Source organism: Eublepharis macularius, chromosome 4 (genome assembly GCF_028583425.1).
Source record: "Eublepharis macularius isolate TG4126 chromosome 4, MPM_Emac_v1.0, whole genome shotgun sequence".
NCBI classification, from domain to species: Eukaryota; Metazoa; Chordata; class Lepidosauria; order Squamata; family Eublepharidae; genus Eublepharis; species Eublepharis macularius.
In genome coordinates, this window is record NC_072793.1 from 13,920,014 (window position 1) to 13,933,714 (window position 13,701).

General features: G+C 45.2%; 1 protein-coding gene across 1 annotated transcript in view; it reads left to right on the plus strand.

Annotated features, from left to right (window-relative positions):
* HELZ (helicase with zinc finger) overlaps positions 1-13,701 on the plus strand; it is a 255,751-nt gene that overhangs the window by 160,127 nt on the left and 81,923 nt on the right. The window contains exon 19 of the mRNA XM_054976797.1: positions 4,833-4,980. Within this exon, the coding sequence (XP_054832772.1) occupies positions 4,833-4,980 (148 nt within the window). The remainder of the gene's footprint in view (positions 1-4,832; positions 4,981-13,701) is intronic.

Genomic DNA, 13,701 nt, shown 5'->3' on the forward strand with positions numbered 1-13,701 from the left:
TCGCTGGGCAGCCCCACCATCGCGAACAGCTTGGACAGCGCCCGGACCACCCCCGGGGTCTGCATAGTTTTTAAAGGAATGACCTCTGGGAAACGTGTGGCGTAGTCCACGATCACCAGGGCAAAACGGTATCCCCGGGGTGTGCGCGGCAGTGGGCCGATGAAGTCCATCGCTATCCGCTGGAAGGGCACCCCCATCACTGGCAGCGGGGAAAGAGGGGCCTTTGGCGGGCGTCTCGCTGCCACCCTCTGGCAGGTGGGGCAGGAGCGGCAGTGTGCCTTCACGTCTGCGTTCACTGAGGGCCAGAAGAAACGCTCGAGGATCTTCCTCAGGGTCTTGTGGTGCCCCAGATGCCCGGCCCATGCATGCTCATGGGCCGTGCGGAGGACTTCAGCCCGGTAGGCTGCTGGCACCAATAGCTGGCGGACCTCCCCCTGGCCATTTGGGGCGCGAGCTATGCGAACCCAAACCCCTCCTTGCTTCTCGATGCGAGGGAGCCGTTGGGCCCTCCGCTCATCCCGCACCTGCTCCTCCTCCCGAGCTGCTGTCTCTCGTAAGTGCTGCAAGGACTCATCTGCCCCTTGGGCATCGCGGAATGGGCGGTCTGCCGGGGGTCCAGCTGGGTCTTCAGCCCGTGGTTCTGCCCCTGGTTTGACAGAGGGACCCTCGTCTGGGTCGGCGGCCTCCTCCACTTGCAGAACTGGGGCGACTTGTGGGCCTGCCAACCCCCCTGCTGCCTCTCTGAGCAGCCTGTAGAACTCCGGGGCATCTCTTCCCAGCAGCATTGGGTGGGGTAAGTGGGCTACCTTGACGACCTCTATGCGGCGGATCGCCCCCAGGTATTCCACCATGACCCAGACCGCAGGATACGGCAGGGTGCGGCCCATCACATCCGTCACCGGGATCCAGCGGTGCACTGGGGTGGCAGCTGGGACGAGTTGGGTGTGGATCGCCGAGACTGCGCTCCCTGAGTCCAACAGGGCCTGCAGGCTCTGCCGGCCTATCCTCACGGTGGCGCACAGACTCTGTACCCTCTTGCCAGCTGGCGGGTTAATTTCCCAAGCCAACGCACATACCACGGGCAAGGAGGCTGTGGGGGTGCAGGCTTGCATCCGCTGCTCTACGGCTTGCATTAGCTCTGCCTGAGCTGTTTGGAAGGCCGCCTCCAGCTTCCTCCATATCCTGTCCAAGCGTTCCTCCAGCCACAGTCTGAGGTCTGCTGGGGCTGCGGCGTCGGGATACATCCCTTCGACTGGCGCCTGCGTTGGAACGACTTTCCCCGTACGGGCCACCAACTTGTCAGGGCTTGCCGCGGCTGCTGCTGGGCGTGGCACTGGGCGGTCTGCTCCTGACGTCACAGGGGGGCCAGGGACTCTGCAGGACCCTGCTCTGTGGAAGGAGGGGCGGTATACCTCACCCAGACTCCCTCTCAGTCCACTCGCTGGCCTGCTCAACCTGGCCTGCTTACCCTCTGTGTCCTCCTTCATCTCCTCCTTCCAGAACTCTCCTCCAAGCCACCACCCTTGCATCCTACTGCTCTCACTCCACATCATCACTCCTCACTCACACCCACCACCCCAGAGCTCTTCCCAGCCACCCTTTATAGGGTTTCCTCTCTCTGCCCCGCCCTCCTTCTAGGCTTGTTCCTTCTCCTGACCGGGCCCAGCTGTGCGTCCCTCCAGGTGTTTCCCTCCAACCACTAATCCCTCCTGGGCTCCTTTGCTTTGCTGGTAGGGTGGGGTTGAGTGCAAGCCATCCCCAGCTGAGGGCTCCTTGGCCTTGCTCACGAGGAGCTGCCCCAGCCAGCCTCTGTGCTATTGAGCTTGCCTGGCCTTGCTCACGAGGAGCTGCCCCAGCCAGCCTCCGTGCTATCGGGCTTGCCTGGCCTTGCTCATGAGGTGCTGCCTTAGCCAGCTTCTGCGCTGCCAGCTCAGCAATGCTGGGCGGGGCTACCCATCTCCTCCCCCAGAATGCCTGTGGCAGCCCCCCCTGGAGAGGCTTGGCTTCTAGCAACTCCTGAGCCAGGCTGCTGTCTTCTAGCCATGGTGTGGCTCTGGGCTGTAGAGGCTGCTTCCTCTCCCTGCCAGGTAAGGGCTCTGCTTGGGTTGCTGCTGCTGCTGCTGCTGCTCCCACATTCCCCCTGCTGTGGCCCTTTCCCTCTGGCCTGCTTAGCCCCCTTTCTTCCCCCTGGAAGGTGGGACTGGCTGGTCTCTCCTTGCCCCCTCCACCCCTCTGAGGTTCTGGCCTTTTACCCCTTCCCCCTGGAGTAGGTAGGTTCTGGCCCTGGTTGCCGGCTTGGGGGGTGGGGTTGCTGCCACCCTTTTGTCCCCTGCTGTTCCCTCTTGTCAAGTCTGGGGGCTGGGGCTCAGACCCCGGACAGGGACTACCTTTACCTTACCTACTTGGAGAAGGCCAAGGATAAAAATATACTAGATAAATGTGCTGCAAAACTCATTTTCTGAAATGGCCCCATTAGCATCAGTGGAATTATACCAAAGCAAGTGGTTTGAGAAATATTGCCTTAGAAGCAATACCACTTTGTATAATCAATACAGTGATTTTTTAAATGAACATAAATGGAATCTTAATTCATATTTTATTATTTATACTCTTTGACTCTTTTAGAAAGCATAATGGTGGTGAAAAGTAATTGCTAATATGAATAATTGCTAATATAAATAATTTCATGGCTGTACAGGTACAAAAAAGTATACAAGCCAGATTCTGGGCAAAGTGCTCGTGTTCTTTGAAGTGATTTGTTTAAAGCTTGCAAAACAGTTGTTTGCATTATTACGCCTTGTTGAACTAATGGTTGCTTTTGTAATGTACTCACTATAATTTTGCTAAAATACATTATGCAGTCATGGAGAAAAACGTTAAAGTTTCATTTCTGCCTTTCATATTTAGTGAATAATTTTATGCTTCCATGAAGTCACTTTTAATTAGATTATCTTTGTTGCAAAAGTATGACAGTTACTCATTGTGAAGCTTGGCTTTAGTATGTAATGGCAAACACATTCCCTGATTTTTATAAAGTGTGTCATCACTTGTACATTTCTAGAAGGTAGAAGAATCAAGGACAGTAGTATTGAGGGCAGTCTACAACAGGGCCTTCCATGGCTTGCTAATCTTATTGCTCTTATCCTTGCTTGTTATGTAACCCATTATGGCTATGTAGTGAGGAATATGTAGAATTACTACTACTTATGGATGTTATGTTAATCCCTAAATTTAACTCTTGGAGCAGACTTGTAAACATTGCAGAGTTCTGTTCAGTTTTCAAAAAAAACGAGGCCAACTCTGCCACTAAGTAATCAGTCCCTAAACCTGGCCCTGTGTTTCTTTGTAAGCAGTTGTGTGTAATGTTGGATCAGTCAGATTGCCAGAATTGTGATCTATGTACCTTAGAGTCATCGTCCCTGACAATCAGGGCTTTTTTTTCAGCTGGAACGCGGTGGAATGGAGTTCCAGAACCTCTTGAAAATGGTCACATGGCTGGTGGCCCCGCCCCCTGATCTCCAGGCAGAGGGGAGTTTAGATTGCCCTCCGCGCCGCGGGGGCACCAGCCATGTGACCATTTGCTCCGAGGGCAACCCACTGAGTTCCACCACCTCTTTTCCCAGAAAAAAAGCCCTGCTGACAATACTCAAGAAAGTTCTGTGCATAAAATGATGACAGCACTATGGTCACTCTGCCTGTTTCCATGAACTCTAATGGGCATGCTATTTAAAGGTCTTCCTTTCTCGGCAAAAACATCAGTCACAATTAAAATTAAAGGATTTCTTTAACTGTCGGGGAACCATACTTTGAATGTAAAATACCTCAGAAATCATAACCTGCATCCTGACAGTTAATCGCTTTTGCTGTTGAAGGGACATAAAACATCTGGGAATCTTCAGAAATTCTGGTCAGGATGGATGATAATGCCTTTAAAAGCTGTGAAGTGTGTGTGCGGCTGTTCTGTACGTTATTTCCTGTCCTAGCTTCACTGTTATGCCTCTTGTGTGGGACAATTTCAGATATTCTTTATTACATAAACTCTTGCTAAATGTCTGTTTAGCCCCATTGTAGTATCAGTCCCCGTTCATTAGTATCAGCTACTTTATTCTGAAGTTGTTTGAATATTCCATCATGGACAGCAAATTTTCCTCTGTGGATAAAGATGAAACACTTTTCTTAATTTATATGTAGAACTTCACTGTGAAGCCAAGTCAGTCTGTCTAGTAATATTTGACAAGATCCGCAATCCTAATCTCCTGTACAGAAACTAGTTTTTAAGGATGTCTCCTTTCTTTTCCTATTCTTATCCTCCCATGAGAAGGAAGGGAAATCTAGACACAAGAATACTTTCCCTTCCAATTTCCTGCATGCACTTTGTCTGCTTCAAGGTTGCTGCCCAGCAGCGGTCCTTCCCTTTCTGCCTTTCTGGGATGACGGGAGATACAGGTTCACAAGAAAGAAAGTATCTACATCCTTCGGGAGTATGTGTATATGGCACAGAGATGGGATGGGCAGAGAGGAGGAATACTTATGGATGAGTGGGCCTTGCCTGCCTGCTTCCTACTCTTTTCTCTTGTTGCTACTGTGAGGAGAGCTATGCTGCTGAAAGGAGGGGTCCCGTGTCCTCCTTTTTATGGCTTGCATGCCCTATCTTTACCCCCACCCCCTATCCTGCGGCATTTTACCACTGAGGGTCAGCAAGACAAGTTTTGCGCTATAAATGTTTTCTTTATCCCTTTTTGGACACTGGCTTTGATTTTACACATGGATGACACTGACTTTGATTTTACACGTGGATGCCACATTTTCTTTTGTATCTGGCTTTATTACAGTTATACATCTGAACTTTTCTATGAGGGCAAATTGATGGCAAGTGGGAAACAGCCGGCACACAAAGATTTCTACCCTCTGACTTTCTTCACAGCTCGAGGAGAAGATGTGCAAGAAAAAAACAGCACGGCTTTTTACAACAATGCAGAGGTTAGCGCTTTGGTTTCACTTTCAGTGGTTTTCTCGAGAATCATAATGTGCATTACGTTATTCTCTCAGCTCAATAAAGTTTTTTTTTTAATTTGCGTATATTGCTCTTTGGTTATGGCTAATACCTAAGAACTTCTCCTTGACAAACAGCGTGACTTCCTTTTAATCAAAAACTTCTTTGCACAACTGTTTCATTATAAAAGTTGAATTTGTGTTGAATTTCATCTGCATCAGCCCTTAGTGTGAAGTGGTTGTGTGCGTACCACAAGCGTACTTATGTTTTAGTGCCAGTTGGCGTTCTGTATACCAGTGCAAGAGTCACTTTGACTGGCTCTTCCTAGGAACTCCTCAAGTTGAAGTGATTCTTTATGGTGGGCATGAGTGTTTTAGAAAGGTAATCTTTACCTCTCGGTGTTTTATGTAGCTGGGAGATATGAACTGTATTATTTGTAATAGCACATATGATATCTGCTTCTACATCGAAAACAAAACCTAAAGCTGAGCAAGTGGTTAGCTTTTTGAGCTAGTTCGTAATAAAAAATGTTGACAAGTCCCTACCAACTTTCTTTGCTTAGTCCATGCCCTCCACAATCAAAGTATTCTTTTAAAAACCAAGATTCAACTGAACATCTGGAGTAACATGCTAATTCAGTGAACTTGTAGTTATTTTTTTCCAAATATTTCCACAGTTGCTCAAATTTATTTCTGTAATATACACAGGATGTGGATTTTCCACCTTCTGATACCATGACCACTGTGTAGTGTATGTTATTATAGAATTATTGACCATTTATCTACATGCCTTTCCCTCTGGCAGTTTTCAAGCAGCAACTTGTAGCGTTTAGCCATATTATTTTTAGGTCTCTCTGGTGACACTCCACAACAGACTGGTTATGCATCCTGGGCTTAGTAAAGGCAGACTTGTAAAAGGAACTTAAATTGTCACCTCTAGGAACATTCTGCTCTCTCCTGTGGCCTCCTGTCTACTTCTGTCTTGGTGCCTTTTTTAAAAATACTCTTCTCCCTTGATCTGAGCTATGTCTTTAAAGCATTTTGAATTATTTTTTCTATCACCTTTTCTTTCTGCAGACAAGAAGGGTCACCTGTTCCTTTTAGTCAGGGCTTTTTTTCTGGGAAAAGAGGTGGTGGAACTCCGTGGGTTGCCCTCGGAGAAAATGGTCACATGGCCGGTGGCCCCGCCCCCTGATCTCCAGACAGAGGGGAGTTTAGATTGCAGTCTATCCCCTCTGTCTGGAGATCAGGGGGCGGGGCCCCTGGCCATGTGACCATTTTCAAGATGTTCCGGAACTCCATTCCACCGCATTCCAGCTGAAAAAAAGCCCTGCTTTTAGTGATGCTAGCATCTCTGCTCCTCAAAGTCTGTAAGGTCACAGGTAATCAGAAGTATATCTAGTAAGATGGGGAATCAAATATGGAAACAAGCACAAGGGACAGCTCTTTCCCCTTGCAAGGATTCTCAGAAGGGCAAACTCTTGACAAAAAACCCCAAACAGTACTTTTCATAAGAGATTAAGCATAGTCGGTCTTAGCCTCTCATCTATGGCAGAGGGAGACTTCTCAGGTAAAATAAAAAGTCGGTTAGAGTTTTGGGGTTTGCACAGTGCGTCTACAAATTGAGCTGCTTCATCTCCTTTGACGTCCTGACCATAAATTTAATTACGCAGTTTCTCAGAGTGAGTGAGAGAAACCAGCTAAATTGCTCAGAGTAAACACATTTTTCCTGAAGCCCTATTCTTCTAAATGTATGAAGCTGCCTTATCGTGAATCAGAACATTGATCCACCAAGCCTAGTAGTGTCTGTGCCAAGTAACAGTGGCTCTCCGGAGTCTTGTTGGACGTCTTTCCTAACCCTGCCATGCTCAGACTCTTTTAACTGGTGCTGCCTGGGGTTGAATGTGCATTAAAAGCACGCATGCGAAGTATGCACTTTTCTAGTGAGCTGTAGCTTCTCTCTTGAGACAAAGAGTGAAAGCTCTAGTGGCAGCACCAGCTGAGGATGCTGTACTATTTGGGGTATACAGCCAAGAAATCCTGAAAACCATATAATGAAAAATGCGCTGAAAAGACATCTTGATGCTCCCTCTACATCCCTCTGGCCTTCTCTTGCTAGAACTTCATTTACTAAGGTTGTCATCAGCTGCGATCATCATCAGAGGCCATGCTCTGTGAGCACCAATGTTCTGAATCCATGTGGGTGGACACCAGAGACCTTTTCAGTTGTGGTGCCCGTGTTTTGAAATTCTCTTCCCACAGTGGTTCACCTGGTGATAAATCTGTACCAAAGCTCCTTATGTGTTAGCCTTTTCTCATATGAGTGGTACCCCGCTCCTTTGTGATCGTTATTAAGCCAGCATCACTTTTTTCTCTAGGTTGATAAAGGTCAGACTGTTCAGGGTGAAGCCGCTTAGCCATAAGCTGAAAACGGAGTCATTAATGGCCATAGACTTGAGGAGGGCAAGAGATTTTCAAAGGGGGGGAAATAAAACAATAATAGAACATTACTATGGTAAAATATTCTGATTTAAGAACTCAGTTAATATTTGTATTTTTCATGAAATAAAGGTATAGTATAAATGTTTTAAAGTCTGCAGTAAATGGAGTCTGTTCCTTGGCTTCTTTCCTCAGTGAAGCTTTCCGTGGTGACTTACTGTTTGATAAGATATTATCAAATAATGATCTCGTAGTATATATGACATATTATGTAAACTGAGGTTGAAGCATGACATCTGTGTTTAGAGACACGCCTGAGAATGGGAAGATGTGACAGTGTACAGTTTCATCTCCTTTCACTGTGGTACAGCCTCTTGCAAACAAATCAGATCTCGAAATCCTCGCTGTTTATTTCCCTTATGGCTGTGATCTGCTTGGCTATTCCAGAACTAGTATATCATAATAGAACCTAGAGAGCATCTTTATAAAGACACAGATTCTTTCTTGACAAGCTGTTTGAGTTGCAGATTGCTAATGGTATTGAAAAATATTTCTTCTCGTTTGAGATAGCCATCAAGGGGCTTAGCTGGTGTACAGTGGTTAAGCTCCCTTGACCAAAGCAGTTTTAAAATAGCTAATAATCTCGCTCTAAACTGAGCAGTTTATTTCTGAATGTGAAGAATTATAATTTATATAGGAATGTCTATTCTGTCATCTCATGTGAAATGCTGGATTTTTATTTCCATGTTGCAGTATAGTGTGTGATAGTTAATAATTAAAACCACTTCAAATGATCGCAAAACATTTTTCTCTAGGTTGTAAAATTCTCATCCCACTAATCTGAAGAATAGCTGGACTTAAATTCTTCAAGCTGGTGGAAGTGATTTTAACTGTCCCCTAAAGAAAAATGACCGGATAGAGTAGAAGAGAAGATTTATAATTGTTACTGGGAAACCTATATGTTGGTCTACTGTGAAAGAAAAGGCAACAGTATGGTGATTTGAGCTAAACATGATTTACTTGAACAAATGATAAAAAATGAGTGCTTACCAAATTAATTTTTTCTGTAGAATGCCGTTTGTTCTATACTGCTACACAATCTACCTTTATTTCAATGAACGTTGCAGTAAATGGAGTTTATACACACAAAGCCTTTGCCTCAGGAAAACTCAAGCTTGCCCTGTTTTTTGTTCAGTCAAGGTTTCTTACATGGAGATCTGAGGAGTGGATATAGCTTACTCTACAAGTAAAAGTTGTCAGACTTGATCTCCACATGTTACTGGCCCTACATGTGTTACATCGTCCTACATTTGAACGATTCATTCAGAGGGCAGCTTTCTCCAAAATGTCTCCAGGTGCCACTCCACAAAATGAGGGTATGCCCCTCTCAGGTGACTAAGAACCAGACTGTATACTGGAATTGACTGAAGATTGCCACTTGGAACGCCACATGCCTTTTTGAGGCCTCCAGGCTCCCCTGCTTCAACCTGATGTGTAGGTTGTTACTCAGCTTCTGCATACCTTCACTACTAGACAGTCCCACTAGAGCACAAGGGCATGAAGTGCTTTCATAGCCATCTTAGCCCCCCAAAAGGAGATAGGTGGCAATCTTATTTGAGAATGAAAATCCTAAATGATTCATCTCCTTTTACATAGAGTTTCTAACCTCCTCACTGGTCAAAATAGATTATAGGATTTTATTATATTGATAGGTATGAAGAACTTTGTGTGTCATGAAGGTCATGATCATAAAGGAGGATTCTTCAGTTTTATGTCAACAAGCATTATTAGCAATATATTGTCTTTCTTTCCACCTCAGCTAGTGCATTCCCTATGTGCTGATTGTGGATCTACTGGTGGATCAGGGAGTATGCATTTATTATAGAATTATAGAATTTTTATAGAATTATAGATTATAGAATGAGCAGATCACTACAGATGCTAATCTCTGCTCTAATCAAGCTACATTGTACCTTTACATCCTGACTCCTTTCTTGGCTTTACCCCTCCCACCTAGGGCCAAACCACGAGATGACTTACACGAGTTTAAACATGATTGAAGTATGTGTGCTCCAATGTCCCCGTGTTCACCTTCCCCCAAGCTGAGCACATGCCCTGTAACTTCAGTCCCAGCACGTGTCCTGTAACTTCGTGTAGGTGCATTTGTGAGTGCCCGTGGTCATAATCAGTGAGTTGCCAGTGCAGAGTGCTGATTTTGGTCAGCATGGGGGAGATGAGGGATGGTATCCCATGATACACCTTCTCTTTGCACATACTCAAATCTTCCTCTGCAGTACAGAGCAAATTTGGTAAAATTCGGCCATGGTCTCCAATGGGAAACACAATTTCGGGATTTCCAGGGTGTGTGTGTGGGGGGTATTTTTGGAATGAATTTTACCAAATTTTCTGGGGACCTACTCCTAACTGTCCTCTAATGACTCCCCCAAGTTTTATGAAGATTGGACCCTGGGGGGCCACTATATGTCCTCCCACAGAATGTGCCCCCAGTTACCTCCAATCTCCATTATTCCCTATAGGGAAAACTAGGGGAGCTATCTAGCGGGCTGGGTGGCATTTTGCAAGCAAAATCCACTGAATTTGCAGGGAACCTACTCCTAACTGCCCAAGTTTCAGGGAGATTGCCCAAGTTTCAGGGAGATTGGACCATGGGGGGGGGCATTTTATGGCCCTGCGAAGAAGGTGCCTCCAGCCCCCATTTGTTTCTGTGGAGGGGAAAATGGACTCCCATTGCAGAAACACATGGATCATGGCTGCCATGGCCACAGGCACACTCTCAATTACAGTCTACAAACCAGACAGCCCAACAGAACCAAACTATAGCACCCACAAAATGCCCAGCACCGCCCAAGCAGGGTGACCAGCCACTCTCCATTGGTTTCTGTTTTGGGGGGGGAAATGACTCCTACTGCAGAAACACATGAATCAGTCCAAAAATGCCCCCTCCAGGCCCCCAGAATGCCCCAAATTACATTTCCTATTGGAAACAATGGCCGAATTTTACTGAATTACTGAGGAACATTTGAGCATGCGCAAGGAGAAGTTGCATCGTGGAATACCATCCCTTGTCTCAGAGGAACAGGGAGAAAACCTGTGCCAGTCTGTACCTGGAATCGACTGCCACGTGGCTGAAGTGTGCGAGTTAACAGGAAAGTAACAGGGGAAACATGTATAAGTGCAATCACATGCTCTACATATGTAATTCATTTAATGTAGCTCAGCTTTTACTGATTGGGATATAAAAGCTCAGGGATCCCCATTCATCCTTATATCTGAAGAAGGAAAAAAGGGGGGCAGAACCCTACAGGATACAAAAATTGATTCTTTATATAATATTTTCAAAATTTCAAAAGTGCAATGTGCTCATAACGCTTCATACAGTGTCTTCAAAGTTTCAAAAATGCAACGTGCTCATAACACTCCATACAAGATTCAGTACATATTACATAAGCAATCTTACAAGGTAGGATGAATAAGAGATGATACCATTTGAAAAACCAATTCATGAAATATTTTCCGGGAGATAATAGCCCGCATAGGCTTAAGTCTTTGTTTGAAGTCAGTTTATCCTTCTATGTTATTATGACTTAAGGTGGAAATATCTTAGTTGTTATTTCATTCCAGCACGGTGCAGAGGTAATTGCCAGTGAGGAAACAAACGCTGGGGAGTGCTTCCTCCTGGGATAACACACCATAGAACGCTCTCCCCTGGAATGCTCTCAATCACTCAATCTGAGGCCGGCTGCGAACAGATTTCACGCCTGCTTCTTCAGGAGCTTCTGTGCGTGTAAAGGACACTGCCGCCCACACCGGGATGAATGAATGTATGGCTGATGCTTACTTTTACTTGGTGGTTAAAAACAGAAGCTCCTGAAGAAGCAGGCGTGAAATCTGTTCGCAGCCGGCCTCAGATTGAGTGATTGAGAGCATTCCAGGGGAGAGCGTTCTATGGTGTGTTATCCCAGGAGGAAGCACTCCCCAGCGTTTGTTTCCTCACTGGCAATTACCTCTGCACCGTGCTGGAATGAAATAACAACTAAGATATTTCCACCTTAAGTCATAATAACATAGAAGGATAAACTGACTTCAAACAAAGACTTAAGCCTATGCGGGCTATTATCTCCCGGAAAATATTTCATGAATTGGTTTTTCAAATGGTATCATCTCTTATTCATCCTACCTTGTAAGATTGCTTATGTAATATGTACTGAATCTTGTATGGAGTGTTATGAGCACGTTGCATTTTTGAAACTTTGAAGACACTGTATGAAGCGTTATGAGCACATTGCACTTTTGAAATTTTGAAAATATTATATAAAGAATCAATTTTTGTATCCTGTAGGGTTCTGCCCCCCTTTTTTCCTTCCAGTTTATTACAGGTACAGCCACCTATTTTGTAACTTATATCTGAAGAAGGCAGCTTTGACTCTTGAAAACTTACACGCTGAAAATCTTGTTGGTCCCTAAGGTGCCACTGGACTCAAATCCTGTTGTTCTACTGCAGATCAACACAGCTACCTACTTAAAACCATATCCAATAGGTCTGGCAACAAGAACACCTTTGACCTCATATTCTGTCTGTTTAGTAATCTGATAATACAGAATTACCTTACCCCATGAAGCTTGCCTGTGACCTACCATACTGTTTATTAGGTGCCTGGCCAAAACATGGAATTTTTATCCAGGCCTTTAACTAATAGTTTTTGTCTTTTTAAACTGTTTTATGGTCTGCTCCTGGCCTGAGGTCCTTTTTATGGATATTTTAGGGTGATCAGTGGTTATTTTTTGCTGCTTTTATTCCCTGACTTGTTTTTAATGGCTTATTTTCTTACTAATAATTTATGATTTATGATTTTATGGTATTATTTTTACTTGTAAGCCACTTCAAGTAATACTATGCAGAGGTAGCATATAAATCCCCTAAATAAATAGTAAACCTTTTTGTCTCGTATCGAGGAATACTTCAGCTGGCACAGACTCCCACTGACTGTTTCATCAGACTGCGTGTTTCAGTAGTTTCTAAGAAGAATTCCTTTTGTTTTTCTTCCTCTGCCATGTCTAGGAAGGTTGCTCATAAAAGCTGAAACAGCATAGGTAATCCCCACAGTGCCTCCTAACTCTGCTTTCCCAAACTAAAAAATATTAAACGAAGTTCTCTATTGCACTGGAAGAAGACCTCTAGTGCGAGGACTAGCACTCCAACCTAGTCTGTGAATTCTGCAGTTTGATTGCATGGAATGTGAGTAAAGTGATACACCTACAAACAATCCAGCAATAGGATTGATGATGCAAAATGGAAAACTTTGTACTGCCCACAGAAAAAACCACACCACACTCACGATGATAACAGAGCAGTTAAGATTTTCATCTCAAGGATGAGTCTAGCTAAGATGAACACTACTTTGCTTGTTAACTATTGCAAGGCAAAAGCAGACAGGACGGCTGTGATGCTCTGAACTTTGAAAGCAGGTTTCCTAGGTGTAGCAATCTGAGAGCTGGAAGGGACCAGAGATTTTACAGGCTGTCAATGAGGCAGAAATGTTCTGTTGTCTGGGAGAACTGAAAACAGAAATATAGACTCCGGATATTACAGCTAGTACATGATGAGACACCCAAGGCAGGACTTCTAGACATCAGCAAAACCAGAGAGCAGGTACAAGGGAGATTCTACTGGCCAGACGTAGGAAAGGACATCAGAGCTTACTGCAAGTCTTGTGGAGCATGCCAATTGGCAGGCAGATTCCAAGATTTCAAGGGGGTTTTACAACCAATACCTCTTGTGACCAAAGCCTTCTTGAAAATAGTTGATCTTATAGGGACTATATCTAGAGCAACTCAGCAAGGAAACAAATACATCTTGTAGAGTTTGCGACTAAGTATTCAGAAGCAATGCCTCTGAAGAACATTGAGGCAAAAACAGTTGCTGACACGTTGCCAGGCTAGGCTTTCCTCAGGAGATGGTCACTGATTTAGGAACTACTTTTATGTCCCGAGTCATGAAGAGCTGTTGCAAGCTTGTGGCATCAAGTGCATCACTACAACAACATATCACCTGCAAATGAACAACCTGTCCGGGGTCTGAGGCACAGCCCCCGGCCTCGCTGGGAGGAAGCAATGAGAGACAGCCAGGAGGCAGCGGCCCTGCTGCCCCAGCTAGCCATCAGAGCCAGAACCTGCCTATGCCAGGGAAAAGGGGCAAAGGTCCAAGGCCCCAGGGGGCTAGAAGGGGCAGGGCGAGGCCAGCTAGCCCCA